This window comes from Myotis brandtii, unplaced genomic scaffold (genome assembly GCF_000412655.1).
Source record: "Myotis brandtii unplaced genomic scaffold, ASM41265v1 scaffold154, whole genome shotgun sequence".
NCBI lineage: Eukaryota > Metazoa > Chordata > Mammalia > Chiroptera > Vespertilionidae > Myotis > Myotis brandtii.
In genome coordinates this window covers 103,262-122,431 of record NW_005355584.1, presented here as the reverse complement: position 1 = coordinate 122,431, position 19,170 = coordinate 103,262, and the positions used below count along the sequence as shown (strand labels likewise).

General features: G+C 37.9%; 1 protein-coding gene across 1 annotated transcript; it reads right to left on the bottom strand.

Annotated features, from left to right (window-relative positions):
* Nucleotides 1-896: 896 nt before the first annotated feature.
* Nucleotides 897-13,395, bottom strand: SERPINB2 (serpin peptidase inhibitor, clade B (ovalbumin), member 2). Its single transcript, XM_005861546.2, has 8 exons — nt 13,320-13,395; nt 8,929-9,105; nt 7,063-7,179; nt 5,653-5,781; nt 5,031-5,148; nt 2,951-3,093; nt 2,195-2,359; nt 897-1,865 (listed from the first exon to the last, which is right to left on the bottom strand). The coding sequence occupies exons 2-8, from the start codon at nt 9,094-9,096 to the stop codon at nt 1,461-1,463; spliced, it is 1,245 nt and encodes a 414-aa protein (XP_005861608.1). The 5' UTR covers nt 9,097-9,105; nt 13,320-13,395; the 3' UTR covers nt 897-1,460.
* Between the last annotated feature and the right edge of the window lie 5,775 nt (nt 13,396-19,170).

The following is a 19,170-nucleotide window of genomic DNA, read 5'->3' as shown; positions in this document are numbered from 1 at the left end:
AGACAACTCAAAAGTGTTAGAACTGGGATTTAGATGCATATAGTCAGTCCTGAGGCCGCCTATTTAGCCACCATGCCCCATGGGTCATCCACCCCTGCCTTCCTTCCATCATAGGGAGAGTGAAACCTGGGTTACATTTCCAGCATCCAGACACACTTCTGTAGCCAGACTCTCAAGCCAGTTCAGACCCTCCAAACTTTAGATGTCTTAGTTCCTAGGTCTTAAATTATGTTAAATTCTACCTCTGACCCACTTAAAAGCATTGAGTGCTATTTGGAACAAACATCCTTAAAAGAAGCTCTCCTGATAGGTGTGACTCAGTGGTTGAGCATCAGCCTATGAACCAGGAGGTCACAGTCTGATTCTCAGTCAAGGAATAAACCCAGGTTGCAGGCTCAATCCCCAATGTGGGGCAATCCCCAGTGTGGGGCATGCAGGAGGCAGCTGATCAAATTTTCTCTCTCATCATTGATGTTTCTATCTCTTCCACCCTCCCCCTTCCTCTCTGAAATCAATAAAAATATTTTTTAAAGAATGTCTCTTGTTTTTCCACTTCTGCTCTGCCACCAGCCCATCTTAACTCCTTTGAACTCTCAGATCAATGACTGTGACCTTGATTCTATGTACGAACCACTGGATTTGGCATTTTTCCTGATGTTCTTGAGGTTTAAACACCAGTGTCCAAAGAATGCTGACTATTCCTCTGAATTGCTACACCTTTTGCTGCCTGAAAAGGCAGCTCTAAACCATTTTTCACACAACTCCACTCAATCCCAAGAGTGGGGCTCTGTGTAAAAGGGATGGTTATCTCTGTGGCTCCTTTATTCTGTCCTGGGAATCAAGCTATAACAGGTCTCATGAACCAAAGATCTAATAAAATGGCAACAAACAAATGATTGTGTGGAAACATATTTATTTATTGTGTATTTGTAATCTTATATCAGTTACAGTCACATCTACGTGATATATAATGTTACAAATGCACATAATATATATTTGCTTGTTGTTCAATGCTATCTTCTAGGTTTTTATCATAGAAGGGGATGGAAAGACACCTACTCATCTTTCCTCATAAAAACAAATAAATGCACTTCCTTAGAAAGAAACATAACTGATCACCTGTTTTTCTGTGACTGTATTAGCTACATTGGACAGTTAAAAATAATAAAATTATATAAAATAATAAATAATACAATAAAACTTAATGCTATAAAATAAACAAAGAATAAGGGAGAACTAAATGCGACATCATCCCATTTTAGGAAACCAATTAATAGGGTTGCAATGTTATGTTTGACAGTTGTCTGGTTATTTCTGTATTTATATTTAGTGTGTAGTAGAAAATTGTTCAGAAACACAGAAATACATAGAAAAAGTCCCTACATTTTTGGTACTTATAGCAATTCTGAGGCTTATACCTCATGCTACAAAATTCTGTACAGAAACAGAAACTTCCAACTTTAGGGTGAGACGAATCTGCCAAAAAAGAGAATGGTCTTAGTTGTTTTGTGCATTATAAAGAAGAGGAAAGGATGATCGGCCACAAACTGTGGGCCTCCATGGCCAGTTCTCCCTGATATGATAGCCCCGGTTCCAGCAGTTGCTTCAGTGCCCTCCTCATTGACATCCACAGTGGCTTGATGAAATACTTCAGACAGAAACAGTTCATCTCCTTCTGACATTCCTAAGAAATTGGCCTGGCCCTTGACAAAGGCATCATTCATGCCCATGCTTCTCAGAATGGGTTTGAGTTCATAGTGCTCTTCTAATTTGAACTGAGGGATGTACACCTCAACATCATCTTCTGCCATTGAGTCTTTGCTGATCCAGTTGTTGAGATTGTCATAAGTTATTTCACCTTCCAGCTACAAATCCAAAAATTAAAAAACAAAAACACAGTGAGTGATTAGAAATGAAGGAAAACAACTTCTAAGTCTAATGTTAAAAATCAGTGACTTTAACGTTACTACAATGTGGGTGATATAAAAGTTTAATAGATTGGTAAAGTTTTTGTAAGAAGGTAACAGGTATGACATAAAATGAATGAAAGTTGGAGACATGCCACACTTACTATCAACCAATTCACATATTCATGTAAAAAATTGCACACAGTTTCCTAAGGTGTATACATGTTCAGCATAAAAAGCAAGTTTAGTCCCAGAAATCTAAAACAACTGAAGTTGGAATGGCTTACCAACTCCAAGCCAGTAGACACATTAGCAATTTCATCTGGAAGCAACATGAACATGCTGACATCTCCAGCATATGGCAGTTCTAGAATCTGAACCTTTAGGTCTTCTATGTATCCAATGTTCAGTTTTTCATGCAAGTACATCATCCGTACAGATTTACGCTGAGTCTAAAGTGATTAAAGAGTAAAATATGAAAGTTAATTCTAATACGTCAAGAGACTTACAATTTTACATAAAAGAGAATGGGTTCTGCTTTAGTGTTTAAGAAATATATTTTTAAAAATCAACAAAATAAATTATTTGTATACAGTATTCTGATCTTATTACCTTTTTTTAAGATTGCACCCATTATGGACAATAATAATAATAATACTAAAACATTTGTTTAGTACCTATCATGGGCCAAGAACTCTGCTAAATCTCATTGAATCCTTAACAATAACTTTTGGAGTTCAATATTATTATCCAAGTTTTGCTGATTAGAAAATGGAATTCATGGAACATAAGTAAGTGATAGAGCCTACATTTGAGTCTAGGATTTAAGTATAAATCCCATGGTTTTTCATCATTACTCATATGACCTCATAAAATTACTGAGTGGTATTCAGTAGCTAGAACAAGTTAATCAACTATCCAATGTCCATAAGTTATAACTAGCACATCATGTAGTGACATTAACAAGTGGTCTTTATTTTTTCTTTCTCTGTCTTGTCTAAGACCCTACAATACATGTTAGGAAAATCTGTCTTGTTTCATACCGAGTTCACACGGAAAGGATAAAGCCCAGTTAATTTCTTCTGAAATGGAGTTTTCCATTTTCCTTTGAAGTAGACAGCATTCACCAGGACCATTCTGGTCTCCGAATCTACAGAACCTTCAGGTAACAAGTTTGAAATTTTACCTACAGAAAATAAAATTAAAATTAAATAAAGAAAAAAAAAGATGTCTGTTTAGGTCTCATGATCAAAAACTGTGAAATTGCTATAATTTCTTGAATCTTTTGAGTTGCCATTTAACTCAGAAGACATATTTGGCAAACTCTACAGAGATGTTGATCTTCAAGCTCAAATTTTCCTCTCAATTTATTTAAAGCATAAGTAAAAATCAGAGCAAATTCCTCAGAAGGTTTTCAAAATTCAAGGGAAAATGAAGAAGTAATGCATTTAAAATTTAGAATTACTATCAAAATTGCAGTGGATATTTTCACTTCCTTTCATATTGTTTTCTCAGTTTTACAGTTGCATAAAGTTATTTAATTCCGTTGGAAGTGAAAGATAGTCTCTTAAGGAAGATAATAGTGCCTTTCCACATTATTTCACATAGTGCTCCTGCTAGATCTGGTCTAGACAGTCTATGGGTTTGACCCATTGATTCACTCAAGACAATTTTTTTGGAAGTTTAGACTAGACCTATACAAGGAGTAATGCAGATTCATGAGCTGAGCAAGGAGGAAATGTCCTGGTGGGGCTGAGAGTATTATTGCAAGTGACATTCAAAATCAGTTCTGAAAAATATGTGATAAATTCTATAATAGAGCTAAATAATGCATAGTACTATGACGAAAAAGAGAAGGAAGTAAAAGAGTGAGCCAGAGAAGGTTCTTAGAAATAAAAACATCTGAGCGTGATAGCTTTTTTAAAAAAAAAGTTGTTTAAGAAATAGCCCATTATAGTGAATACCTACTCTGCATTATTTAAACCACTAAATACATTATTTTATTTAATCCTCACAACTACTCTATTAGGTGAGTATTAGTGCCATTTTACACAAAAGAACACCATTGTTAGAGAGGTTAATAATATTCTCAAGACTACAGTCTTGGTAAGCTAGTCAGGATTCTGTCTCCACTGTCCTCCCCCCTCCTGTCCTACTGACAGAAAAAGGACTAATAAAAAGGTCACTGTATTCTGACCAGCTTCAATATATCTGCTCAATATCTCCGCTCAATACATTCCCCAGGCAATTAAAATTCTTGGTTGCTATTGAAATCTACTAACGTTTTATTTAACTTTATGGTGCATGTGACAAAACTAGTATTTGATCATAACAAATGAAACAGAAAATTCTCTCAAATTATTATAAAATTTGGTAAAACAATCAGCCCTGATTACTCCTTGGCATTTTGGCAATACAACTGATACTCATTTACAGCCATTTGGCACAATGCTTAAAGAGAAAATTTATGCTGTTCTCAAAAGGCATAACTTTCATGTGTCTTTAATGTTGCACTTCATTTTTACTTTCACTTCTTTAATCTTCACTTTTCCCATCTCCTTTGTGGCAGCAGTTTGTCAGTGTTTTAGAACAGTGGTTTAAAAACCCAGAATGGAAATGGAGAAGTAATATAAATAGATCAACTACTTTCAGAGAGACAAAAATATTTTAAATTCTATAGCACTTAGTTCATGTTTTCCCCCGTAATGGTAGCTAAGCAATCAAGACACACAGTTATTGCTGGAAATGATGTTTTAATCTGAGAAGTTAAGAAAATCCTTTTTTTATTGGTTGGTGTTTTTTTTTTTTTTTTTTGTCCACAGTGGATGGAGTGTCACAATTATTTCAATCCGGATGTTTTCTATATTTGAAAACATCTGCCCTCTGTCATATTTTATTCTAATGCAATATCAAAAATCCAATTATTTGAGTATTAAACATACGTCTTCTATTAGTAGCCCTCAATTAAAACACCCACTAAGCTAAATAAGAATAAGGTTGCATTAACCAAAGTAACTAGGGTTGAATGAATTTTAAGGGATTAAGGAATAGTTCAAGGATGGTTTTAAGAAATAGATTCGATTTTCTAAGTTGAAAGAATAGAAAATATTTCCTTGGTTTTACCTTTGGTTTGAGTCTCAACCCAGAAATTAATCTTTTTTCTGGCTCCTTCTGCACATTCTAAGAAGTCAACTTCCTGGGGTTCTGTAGAGTAATATTTCTTAGAGAGTCGGATGTATTCCTTTAAAGCAGAAAAATACAGGAGGTTACATAGAATATATGCTAAACAAGCCTTTGTGCAATTGTGAATTATGGGCTTCCTGTCAAGACTGGAGGACCTGAGGTTGGGGGGCACTGGGGGTAGAGGTTGACTATGGGGGGATGCTGCTGACAAAGAAAATGGTGCAGATTATAAGCACTCAGTGGACCTCCTTCCCCACACTCCAGTCCCAACACTACTTGCCCTCCCGCATTGTTCACATTATAGACAGCAAGTAAGAAGGAGGTGGACCTTGCAGACAGTGACTCTGGAAGTCAGCTGTGTTCCTCCTGACTTACCCTGCAAGTGGGACTTTTGCAACAGGTAGAGAAGCACCCACAGGGGGAGCACAGGGACACTGCCAAGGCCTTAGGGAGCCCTGTGCAATTCTGACTTTCCCTACAAGCATGAATCCTAGAGAACAGCTTTGAAAGTGACCTCACTGCAGGTTTTGGTCCCTGCATTTGAATAACAGGCTGTACTTACTTCCTTGAATTGCGCAGTCTTCTCTCCAAACAGCTTATTGGCACTTTCCAATATGTAACCCCCCTTGGTCTCATTGATAGCAGAGATGAGAGCATGGAAGCCTGAATGGATTGTGTTTTCAGCTTGTACCTTGAACAGAAAGGAGGGATCCTCTTTATATAACATGGGACTGCTAAGTAAGATCTTTCTTAAGCAATAGTATTTTTTCTATATAATAATAAAATACTGCATTAACATATACTTTTTTCTGGTACTTAAGAGGAATCTCTGAGCAAATACTTTTGATATGGATGTGGTGCAAAACATATAAGATAATGTTTTACTTGTTTCATTATTTTGCCCATAGATTGGATTTAACCTATGAAATAACCAACATCCTAGAAGAAAGTGAGGCTCCTTCTATAGTTTAGTAAACCTTAAGGTCTCTAAGGAATTTTTATATTAAAATGTTACTTTACAGATGTTACTTTACAAGAGATTATTTGATTTTGGGTTATGGGCTCACAATGCAATATTCAGTCATGTATCATAGAACTGTACTTAAAGTTTGTAAACAGGATGACGGACATGGGACTCAGTCATAGCAGAAGACTTACAGGTGACTGACAGCTGTCTCCAGAGACTCGGCTGAATCTCTATATATGGGCCCTCTCCACCTCCTTTAGCCCTCAATTCCCTCTGTAACAGCCAGAAAACTATGGGAGATACATAACCTTTCTCAGGAGTGTAATTATGGAAGTTGGTTACCAATAGGAACACATCTGTGTATGTTCCTGGATAGCTGATAATTAATGAATGGAGTATTGAGAAAAGATCACACTACCTATTATGGAAGTTGGTTACCAATAGGAACACATCTGTGTCTGTTCCTGGATAGCTGATAATTAACGAATGGAGTATTGAGAAAAGATCATACTACCTGAGATAGATAGATAGATAGATAGATAGATAGATAGATAGATAGATAGATATAGATAGATAGATAGATATGGGGGATATATAAAGGTCATTGGCCTCTTATGAAGTCATTGAACCTGACCTTATTCATTCCTCAACTATTTGTCACTCCTTATCCTTTCTCATCTGGAAGTCTGCATTCGTGCTTGTGTATTCTAGGAGCCTCTCTACCATAGTTTTAGAATAAATTACACAAACCCAACTAGAGGCAGGGTGGTGTGACATAATTTAGAAAGAGTCTTGGCCTAGAAGTCAGGAAGTTTGCATTCTGCTCTAGCTCTGTCCTTTTTTAGCAGTGAGGCCCTAGAATATTTACTTAAAGATTCTGAGTCTTTTTTTTCTGTAAGTGCGGGGATCTGTACTAAGTTTCTTCTCAGTTTAATGTCATGACTTTAAGAAAAGAAGATTTTAGAAATGAAGTACAAAAGAAATATGAATGAATGAGTCATATACCTTCAAAATAGCATCAGGATAAGTGACCTGCATCTGCTGCATGAGCTTACAGCTGGTGTCATGCTCTGGGATTACTGGGGTCACTTCACGGACTCCAACACTGTTAAACTGAAGCACCTACAATTGGAATTAGAGGGAATGATTACATTACATTTTCCTGCTAAATTACTTAACTTTTAAACCATTGCCAACAGGTACCTCTTCATGGCCTGATGTCTAGTTCCCTGTCATTGTGTATGGGATACAAACACAGATACTTTTTATATGTAATATGTGTCAGTCAACCTAAATTTCCCTCACAGGAATCAGTATGATGTATTTTATACTACTCTATATACTACTCATTAGTCTCTAGGCTCAGAGAGCTTCAATGCCTTCATAAACACTGTCAAAGCCACCATTTTAAACACAGATAGGTCTTGTTCCCAAAGTTTGTGCTCCCTCCTCCAAGCCAAAGAGCTTCTCCTCTTGTTTTTAAGTAGGGAATTAACCAAATTTGCTTTTGAATTTTAAAACCTGTACATGCAGCAGAATTACAAAAAAAAATGAATTAAAATCTTGGCATAGTCCCATGTGCTCAAGCACTTTCCAGGTACAGAGAAACTCTCTTGTGCCCAGAGCAACCCATAAGCTACTTTTCTTTTGGTATCAAAATCAATGGTTTTATTTTAACAACTTAGAGTGCTTTATGTAGCACATGCCTTCAAAATATATTGCTTCAGAGTGCTAGTGATTTCTTTACTTTTAAAAAGCTAAGACCCTGATGTGTTCTAAAGTTGTGCAGTTTACTGTCTTTATTTTTTCAACGCAAAGAAAATAAAGAGGAAGGAGGGTTGCAAAATGTTGCTGGCATCAGAGTTGAGCAAACTGAGTTTTGTTGTAAGTCTTGATGTTTAAACTGCCACAAACACAGGGAGTGCTGCAGCTATCCCTGTCCTCCTGCGAGGACATTGGCCAACACTCTCACTCTTCAAACCAGGCCCATTCTAAATGGGTCACCGTGTACTCGGGAAGGATATATACACACTCAGGTGCAATTCTCACGGGAAACCCCAAGGTAGCCAGCGGCATTTTGGTGTGACTGAAAGCACAATATATGCCTGTGAGAAACCAGAGCATTCAATGTTAATGTTCATGTACATGTGCGTGTAAAAGAATTTTAATTACAGGATGACCTCGTCTGGGTCACTGACCTAGGAGATAATAGGATCATGTGAATTTTCAATGTGTTGAATTCATCCCATAGGAATATTGCAATGTGCAGTTGAAGCAGTCCATTGTATTTTTAAGGCCCAAGCCTCAGTAAAAGGGTCCCCTGACTGAGCTTTGTCCATTCACTCAGGAAGGAAACCAGCTGCCGGACACCCTGTCCATCTTGATTTTGAAGACTGACCATCAGGCCAGACATGATATCACGGGGTTGATAACATGGCTGAGTCAACATTGCTCTCCTTGTATCTCCAAGAGTGTGGTGACCACGGCTCTGTGACATTCTTTTCTTTTTTGTGACACTCTCTTAAAACTATTCAGAGTAATTAATTCCATTAATAAGCAACAAACACAAAAAAGATATAAAAAATGCAAAACACTTTCAAACATTAGAATATTATAATGTAAGATGTTGTCAGTATTCATCCTTGCAGCCCTGCATTATAAGAAATTCCTATATGCCTTCTGCTATCTACAGTCAATGGTTCATGATTTGCCTATTGTGTAGATTTGAATCTAGGGAACTAATGTTGTAATAGCAGGTGATGATTGCTGACCTTGAGATTGCCAAGATATCTCAAGCCCACACTCAGAGCAATTCTACAATTTGGTTCAAGAATCATTCAGTCCGTATTTAGAGCTTCAACAGAAACTTACCTTTGCCATCTGGTCTGCAGTGTTGCCTTTGGCACCCAGGTAGACCATGACCATGGTGGATGAGATGCCCCATGGAGAGAAGAAGAGATTCTGGGTGGTGCTTGTATTTGCCAGATGCTTGAAGAAATTGATGGCAAAAATTGTATTTGCCACATAAAGGTCTTCCATTGTTTCAATCTAGACTGAAAGTGAGGAAGAAAACAAGGCTCTAAAAGATGAGACAACATTTTGGGTGATGGCATCAGAGGTGTAGTACAGGCTGTACCCTGCACATGGTAGGGGCTTCCTCTCTGTTCTGCCTTCATGGAACAACAAGAAGTAGAGCAGGGATAGCATTTGGGTTATATGACCCATTCAACCATATGGGCCCCAAACTTGGTGCAAAACTGTGCTTTTACCATCTTGAAATTCTCAATAATTTTAAACAAGGGGCTCTACATTTCCCTTTTACATTGGATTCTGCAAATTTTGCAGCCAATCCTGAGATGTAGTGAACAGTCTTATGATGAGTAGTAACACTTCATATAATAATAATAATAATAATAACAGCAATAACAATAAATAGCATTTACTGCGTCTTACTATATAAGAGAGTCTGTTTTAAATATTTCACCTGTACTAACCATTTTGTACTTACTGAAACCCTATAAGGAAACCCTAATTCCTCTTTTACAGAGGAAGAAACTACTGCACAGAGAAGATAAGAAAAGTAACCAATGTCACTTGACTAGGAATTGAAGTCAGGTGGGTGACCTCCAGGGTCATGCTCTCAACCTCTATGATACACCTGCAAATACACACCACACACACAGGAAAATTCACACATATTCAAACATATGCCACCTGCACACATATTCATGTTGTCCCCCATTGAGATGGTAAATCTTCTTTCAAATATCCTACTTGTGGAAGTGGCTTAGACTCATGGTTTGAGGATTGGAGCTTTCATAGTCCTACTCATATCTGCCCCCCTACACACACACACACACACACACACACACACACACACACACACCTATCACAGCCTTGCTACAAAGAGCTTCCAATGGTGAGTTAATTATTGGGAGTGCTTGGAAGGCTCCTTTCCTCTCCTGCCACATGCTAGCAATGAAGTCAATGCCATACAAACTGTGTGACCTTATACAAGATAACCTCTCTGGGCATCAGGATGGAACCTATACTTTCAATGAAGGTAGCACTGTAAGAATGATCCTGGATATCTCATACACACACACACACACACACACACACACACACCAGATCAACCATCTGAAGAAAAATGACAGACACACCTTCCATGACCAAAGCCTTCCCATGCAGCCAAATTCTTGGACACACCCAGATGTGTGGTAGTATCTGTGGTACTGGCCAATGATCTTCTTTCTGGCTGCATGTTATGCTTTTGTAATGGCTTATAACACACCCTACAATTACCAAAATATATGTGTACCAAACAACATGGACACTCATCATTCCACAGGAAACCATCTTGTGGAAGTGGTTTCCCAGAGCTGGGGAGGAGCTGGGAGGCCCCCAAGATGAGGCATGCCCTGCAGCTCTCGCCTAGGCTCACTCAGCAGGGCTTCCCAACCCGGGTCAGCACTCACTTCTCTGCCTAATCCATGTCTTATGTGAACACTTGGGTCATGGACATTTCTTTTTAAGAAAGTGATTGCACTTTGTATCAACATTTCTCATTTGAAACATCACCTGATTGTATGTTATCAAGACAAACTAGTAAATTAAGTAAAGCTTGTCTCTGAAACTCCCTCACCTCTTCTTCTCATTTTATCTTTACAGGATCTCTATGAGGCAGATACTATGATCTTCATTGAGAGTATAGGTTCCATCCTGATGCTCAGAGAGGTTAACTAACTTGTATAAGGCCACGCAGTGTGTATGTAATTGTGCAGGGATTCAAGCCTAGGTCTGCTTCAGAACCCACTCTATCCAATGTCCTACACTGCCTCACCTTCTGCTGTTCAACTTCACTCTACAGTGTAAGAGTTTAGGCAAGTTTTTCACTTGAGAAATGCTAGAAAGGGGAAATAAGAAGAGGAAGTTTGCAAGTCTGTAATGCTCCTAGAAGGCTTTTTAAGTAAAAAGTAAAGTGACTATATTTTTTTATCTTGCTTCATCACTGACATTAGATTAACTTGAGTGGCTCAGAAATGTGTTTCCTCTTCCGTTTTCCAATTTTAAAGTGTCTTTATAATCTTATTGGGTAGATTTTTTTGGTAAAATATCTCAATGTTTTGGAAATGAACTGAGAATTAATAAACAAAATATTTCTTTAACCCATGTGAAAAGAAAAACAAATAAGGGATCAGAACCAGAAAAGTAAATGTAGGTTTCTCTTGCAGCTAATTCTTTATAATAACCTACATAGTCGGTCTCCTGGACACTAAGAAAATTTAAGTGTCAAGAGAAACTATCAGAGAGGGCTGGTAATGCCAAGTTAGGATTTCAGGTGGAAAAAAGGAGATAAGGACAAAATTAAATTATCCCCAATGCATTTACCTCTTTTAAAAAGAGTTGAAATTTTATTGGTAAAATAAGGTACAATGAACTGAATTTAACATTAAAAAATATATGTCTATATTGCAGCTACCAAACTGAGTTGTTTTGTTTAATTTGCATAATTTTGTCCCCAGAAAAGCATAGTAATTCCTGTTAAACAGATGAAAATATGAAGATGTAGATTGCACAGGTAGTCAGTTTCGAAGCCTCAACTAAATCTCAGCCTTCTGATTGCAAGATGGGGGCTTTTCCTACATGAGACTTGAGAAGCTGATAGTTTTAGAAATCTCTGAAGGCATACATATACAGTGTGCAGTGACCCTGAGACAAGTCCAGGGTTTACATTTAGGTGGGTGAGAATCTGCCTAAGACAGTGGTTCTCAACCTTGGCTGCACATTAGAATCACCTGGGAATCTTTCTAAAATCCTGATTTCTGGGCCTCATCCTCCGGAAATTCTGTTTCTTTGTTATGGGGTGGGGCCACAACATTAGTAACAAAGAAACAGAATTTCCAGAGGATGAGGCCCAGAAATCAGGATTTTAGAAAGATTCCCAGGTGATTCTAATGTGCAGCCAAGGTTGAGAACCACTGCTCTAAGACAATGTAAATTAAAGTCACAAAGTGACATCAAATAACACCATCGCCCAGAACAGGTAGCACCTGTTGTGAATTTCTTAACAAGAGTAAGTTATACAACTTCATTAGCTCCTAAGTTATGCTCGTAATTCATGTTTAATATTATCCTTGAAAAGAATGATGGAAAGCATATGTGGGGCGGGGCTCCATGACGTTTGTGGCAGTTCCTGCTACACAAGTTGACAAATGTGCCACTGAAACTTGGCACAGGTCATGAAGAACTCGGGAGGTGCCCCACTGCCACAGTCCCTCTTCATGTTGGCACTGGATGGCAGATTTGAACTTTCTGTGGCATTTGAAACAAAAATTTTTGTGACTACACAATGCAAATAGTTTGAAGTTGACCACAAAAATCCACAAGAACAAAAAAAAAATAATAATTCCAAGGAAATTTCCTGTTCAAAACGACCAAATTTCCCCCTCTTTTAAAAAGAGTTGAAATTTTATTGGTAAAATAAATACACACAAACAAAATAAAAAACAGTTTCTGGTATTTGATGACTTTCATAGTGAATAATTGCCTATTTGTGGAGTACTAAATTATTTATTGCACTATTACTTCAGTCAATTCAACAAGTTTGGCAGATTTTTCCCTTTCACTAAATTGGCCAAATATTGAACTAAATTCAATACATATATTCTGGTATTGAACTGACCCAACCCAGAAAACTACTTAATTTCTGATTATTTTAGATGAAAACTCAGTCATCTTTTAATTTTCTAAATATGTATGTACAATTGATAAATTACTTTCAATTGCTTAAATGAATATGTTTTAATTACCTTAGCTATTTGTATTAAATTCAGTGTCAAAACACTAGCTAGTAAAGAATATACATATTCTAGCCTGCTCGACAAAATTAACATCACAACTTTAATGTACTTTTTAGTTTGCTTAATGTTACATAGGCATTTGTTGGCTTCTGAGATTCAAGATCAAGACACATACACACACACACACACACACACACACACACACACACACTATCATAGCCATGCTACAAAAGAGCTTCTGATGCTGAGTTCATTATTGGGAGTGCTGAACGGCTATAAATTTATTTCAAATCTTGCACTAAAATATTTTCAGTTAAACAACTAAACAAGAAAGCACCACTAAATTTTTACTCATCCTCTAAAAACATCCCACGTTTTAAATTTCATTATATTAGTAACACCAGAATGAGGGAAGAGAAACAATGAAACCAGAGTTCATAGAGACAGTCATGGAAATACCTTGCTATTCTCTGAGGTGCTGGCTGACAGGAAACGGTCCTCCCAAGAGTTGTTTGAGTTCAGACATGCTGATGACTGGTTTTATAAAGCATGGCCCCTCCCACAGAGCAATTTTTTTTCTCTCTCTCTTTCTAATCTGTATCCTTTGAGTGATTCAACATTTTACTCAGAAAGAGCTTGTTTGCTAAGGCATCATTTCAGAAATTTGTTGGGAGGATGAGGTCACTCAGAGACTTATGAATTTGGCAATATCTACACATGCCTGTTAACATTAGCTAAAGCCTGTCAGCCTCAGTTGAAAGGGTCTTTCTCTATACCTGCATTGAAGGATAGTACTAAGTCCAACAATATCCCTTCTCTCTTTCCACAGGTTTGTCCTGTGGGCTCTTTGTAATACATAAAGGCAATAGAATTCTTTCTTTTGCTTCTAGCAACCCCCTAGGGGTCCTTTGGTTATGGGAAGAAAAAGAAAACTACTATCTTTCTCAGAAATTCTCTATTTTAAAATCTTACATTTTCCTCAAGCTATAATTTCCTAAATAATTCTGGGTTCCACTCTAATCTCCTGCCACCAGCCACACCCAATGCTCTTTTCATATGACCTTGTTTAGAACATAGATCTTATCTATTGAACAGTGGAAATCCATGGTATAATTTAAGATGATTTTTATCTCTAGGTAAATAATGGATGTTGATTAGAAATTGTGATGTTAAAAACTTGATTGAGAAAATTGCAAGTTTTTTTTAGACCCAACCAAAGGAATTTGAAGAACAAAAATAAGCAAAAGATATGCATGAAAATATAATTTGAGTTCAAAGATATTCATGCGGTTAGAGCTTATTGAAAAGTGTTTGCAACACATTGTAAAGATGGATTCACTTCTATTCTCTTTACTTTTATGTTCAAGAAGTCCCAAAAGATGTAGTATGAAGAGAAGTGAAGGCACCATGCTTCTTCTCCGCTGGCTTGGGAAGCTCCATGTCTGTGCAGGGAGAGCTGGGTGGACAATCTGAGATGTCAGTGAAACCAAGACTGTGGGTTTGAGTCCTTTGTGAGTCCTTCTCAGTTTGGCTGTGGGCCCTAGAGCCAGATTTATCCTTACCTCATCTTGCTAGTGTGAGTTTCCGGTCAAAAATGAGTGGGAGGCATGGAACAGACTGACATATCTCAGACAGGAAAGTGGGGTGGGGGGAGACGGGAAGAGATTAATCAAAGAACTCATATACATATATACATAACCAATGGACACAGAAAACAGTGTGGTGAAAGTCTGTGTGGGGCAGGGGTTGGGAGAAGGAGAAATTGGGGGACATCTGTAAATAATGTCAACAACAAGATAAAGTAAAATTACGAATAAATAAATAGTTAAAAATAAAAAATGACTGGAGCTACTTAACCCAAACCCCTCATTATCGTTAGAGGGACAATGGCATAGGAGTGTTCTTCAGAAACTTTGTCTGGCAATCAAAAGCCAAATTACAATCATGTGCCTCTTAATGATGGAGATAAGTTCTGAGAAATGCATCTTTAGGTGATTTCATCGTTGTGCAAACATCATAGACTACACAAACCTAAGTGGTATAGCCTACTACCTCGGTTATATGGTATAGCAGTAGCTTATTGCTGCTATGCTATAAACCTATGCAAAACAACATGGGATTAAATCAAGCAGAAGAGAAAATAATATAATCAAGAAAAATGGGATGTATGAGGCTGCTGCTATGTTACAGGACACACTGTTTTATACCAAACTTTATTTTTTAAGCATAAAGAGCACAGTTTAAAATAACAATAAAATACAGTATAATAAGTACATAAACCAGTAACATAGTGGTTTATTACCATTATCAAGTATACTGTACATAGCTGTGTGTGCTATAGTTTTATATGACTGGCAGTGCAGTAGGCTTGTTTACACCATCATTAACAAAACATGTGAGAAATGACCTTACAATGGCTCCAATGTCCCTAGATAATGGGAGTTTTTAGCTCCATTTATAATCTTATGGGACCAACATTGTGTATGCTTTCCATCATTGACCAAAACGTCATTCATTGTATGATGCATGACTGTATTTGAGTGTTTAATTGATGGAAGAGCTCAGGTTCAAAAAGAAAAAGAGCTGGAAGTCCACCCCCAACAATGATCCTTCAACAGTTCAGTTCCTTTATTAGACCAAAGGAACAACCAATGGCTGCCTACAAATTTTAATATCCTTTGGTTCTCGGTCAATTCTCTGCCATTGCTTGGTAGTCTAGGTCTCTCTCCCTTACCAATCTCAGTCCCCTGAAGGGCCCCACTGGCAATATCTATGTGACCAATCTGTTCAACTGTTTCTTAACCACACTTGGTGAATGTGCCTAGAACTTTGTTTCACTCACTTCTCAGGCTCTACTTTTTCTATCTCCTTCCTTCACTCTAACTCTCCTTCTCAAAGGGAATGTCATCCTTCCTTCTGCCTGCTGATCCAAATCTTACACCTCATAACTTTCATGAAATCCAGTCTCACTTCTACAATCCTCAGTGAACTCCTGCTACATAGAACTGTAACTTTTATGGTTATTATTAATTAATTAATCTTGTGTATTCTAGTTGTTTCATCTGAGTTGGGCTTCTATCTCTAACTAGATTCTATACTTATTTCTCCTTCAGCAGCAAGAACAGTGCTGAGCATCAATGGTGACTTACTAAATATTTTTTGATGAATTGAGTAAGGTGTTAAAGCTCTTTAGAAGGGTCCTAAACTGTGATGAGCAAAGATGTGGACTCTGAGAGACTCAGAAAAGTTTTATTTGAAATCTCCCCCTCCCCCGACTTTTTAGTTGTATAAACCTGCACTGATTTCTCAACCTTTCTGAGCTTTAATTTTCTAATAATACTATATGGCTGGGACCACTCCTTGACTACACAAAAACAATCCATATTTGCTATCCTTCGTCCTTATTTTGTTTAAGTATTATTTTGAGATTTCTTGATATTGAGAAAGGAGGACCTATTTTCTGGTCTAGGGGATGGCTGCATAACCCGGTATGGTTAATGAGATGTGGACGAAGTCTGCTGGGGAATGTTTTGGGAAAATTTTCCTTCCCTATAAGAGAGATAGATGCAAAGAGAATCTTCCCTACTCTTCCGACCTGACTTTGAGCATGGTTGTCTGAGTTGTGATGCTACAGCCATATTGGGACAATAGAGGAAGGGGGAGGTATTTGAAGAGATGCCAAACCAGAGCCCTGACATCAGAGAACTCCTAAGCCAAAATGGAAACCACCCACCCCCAGGTTTTGTTCTCATTACATGAGATAAGAAATAATAAGTTTGTATTGTGTAGGCATTGTTAGACACCTTAGGTCCTCTGTCATCTGCAGCCAAATTATTCTTAAATGACATAGACTTTTGTGAAGAATAGATGAGATAATGTCTATTAAGTACTTAGCATATTATCTTTCATATACCAAGTGCTCCATAGTGTTAGCTGGTATGACTGAGTGATGGTTAGTGGCCAGAGGTAGGAGTTGCCTTCCTGCCTAGATTAAAGAAATTTTATGAGTTCAGCAGAAGAAAAGATGTTTGCATGGCAAACAATTGGAGAAAGTTGTAAAAGACAATATATGATTAGGAGACCAAATGAGTGGCACCAATGGTGTGTGTCATAGGAAAGAGGGGAAGAGATTGAAAAATGTGTGTTAGGACCCCAAAAAAGGGTTGCGATAAGTGAAGTAAAATGAATATTGAAAGGAAAAGACCCTGAAATTATAGAAGGGAAAAGGAAAGATCATCGAGTGGCTGTCTGAGGTCTGCCTGGAGCAGAGTCAGTGTTATAGGGAAGAGATAGGAAACTGAACAGATAGTATCTTACAGAGGGACTGTGATTTCAGACTGAGTTGAGATCTAGTCCAAAACCCACCTACTGCAAACTCTGGAGAAGGGAAGTGTCTTATAAAAAGTGGTGTTTTAAGAAGAAAAATCTGGAAAGGCTGGGAGAGGAGGAACCAAAGGTGGAGATACCTCTTAGGAGATCACGGCAATAACTCATCAGTAATCAACTAGAAGAAAGAGTCCAGCTACTGTAAAGAGTCTCTGGATAAAGGTCTCTCAAATGACCTGAAATAGTATATGCTACAGTTTTAGGGCAGATCACTTCTAAGGAAGTTGAGAATCCTATATAATAAAAGCCTAAAATGCTAAGTGTCTGGTCGTCCAGTCGTCCGTTCAACCAATCAAAGTGTAATATGCTAATGATATGCTAAGGCTGCTCAACCGCTTGCTATGACGTGCACTGACCACCAGGGGGAAGGTGCTCTGACTGGTAGGTTAGCTTGCTGCTAGGGTCCAGCCAATAGGTAATGAGTGAGATTTTGCTGGACACGCCCTCCTGTGTCCCTCCCCAGCCTCAATAATGCACTGGTGGGTTCCCTCAGCCTTGCCTGTGCCCTTTCGAAATCCAGGAGCCCTCAGGGGATATTGGAGAGCCAGTTTCAGCCCAATTCCGCTCAACACAGGAGCTTCCCTCTGGTGGTCAGTGTGCTTTCTCAGGGGGAGCACGGCTCAGCCAGAAGCCGGGCTCCCGCTAAGCCATCAGTCGAACATCCCCCGAGGGCTCCTGGACCGTGAGAGGGTGCAGGCCGGGCTGAGGGACCTCCCCCTTCCCCCAACATCTTGAGTGCATTAATTTTGTGCACCAGGCCTCTAGTAGTAAAATAAAATGTCTTTTACCTGCCCAGCCAGTGTGGTTCAGTGGTTAAGCATCAACCTATGAACTAGGAGGTCACTGTTCAATTCCCAGTCAGGACACATGCCCGGGTTGCCAGTTTGGTCCCCACTAGGGGGCGTGCAGGAAGCAGCCTATCAATGATCCTCTCTCATCATTGATGTTTCTATCTCTCTCTCTCCCTCTCCCTTCCTCTCTGAAATCAATAAAAAAATACATTTTTTAAATGTCTTTCACCTTCTCATTTTCTTATCTTCTAGAAAAATGTGTACAAAGTAATCTTAAGTGGAAAATATGATATAAAATTATATATGCAGTATGACTCAACTATATAAATAAAATATGTGCAGAAATATGACTTGAAGGAAATACATCAAAATGTAAATAGTGGTTATCGCTGGGTGGTAACTTTATAGATATTTGCCATTATTTCCTTTATACTTTTTTATACTTCAAAAAATTTCCCACATTTTCCATAATAGATAGGCATTGCTTTTAAAATTGGAAATACCTTATCTAAGTATCTATATTGAGGTGTTCTCTTCCCAGGAGCACTATAATAAATCATGCATAAAGCAGAAATAATACCCCAAATTTAAAAAAAAGAACTTTACTCATAAAGTTCTAATATTCTAATTTGGAGATGGCATACACTGTGCATTTTCTCTGAAACGCCTATCCAACTATGATTGAATGGCCTTTACAGTTCACTATTCAGTGTCTATCTCACTTCTGGATGGTAAGCACCGTGAGTTCCACAACCACAATAGCCTTTCCCAGTGACTGGGACAGGCTCTTGGTTCATAATGAATGCTCACTAAATGTTTGCTAAATGACTTACTTATGCTCAGCATATAGCAACATATTTCTATTCTCTTCACTTTACTGGTAGATGTCAAATATACAAATTTTAAAAATGTATCATCTCTACATCAGCAGTAATGTCACCACTGAAATTATCCAAAGCATGACATACTGGTAATTGTAGGTCAAAAATGAAGTTTTGTTTTGACATAAAATTCCATATAATAATCTTTTCTTATTAATGACTTTCAGTTAAATATATTAAAACACTGTTTTTATAACAAAAATCACTAATACTAATGAGCTGTAGTATTTAAGTAGCATGGTTTGCTCTACA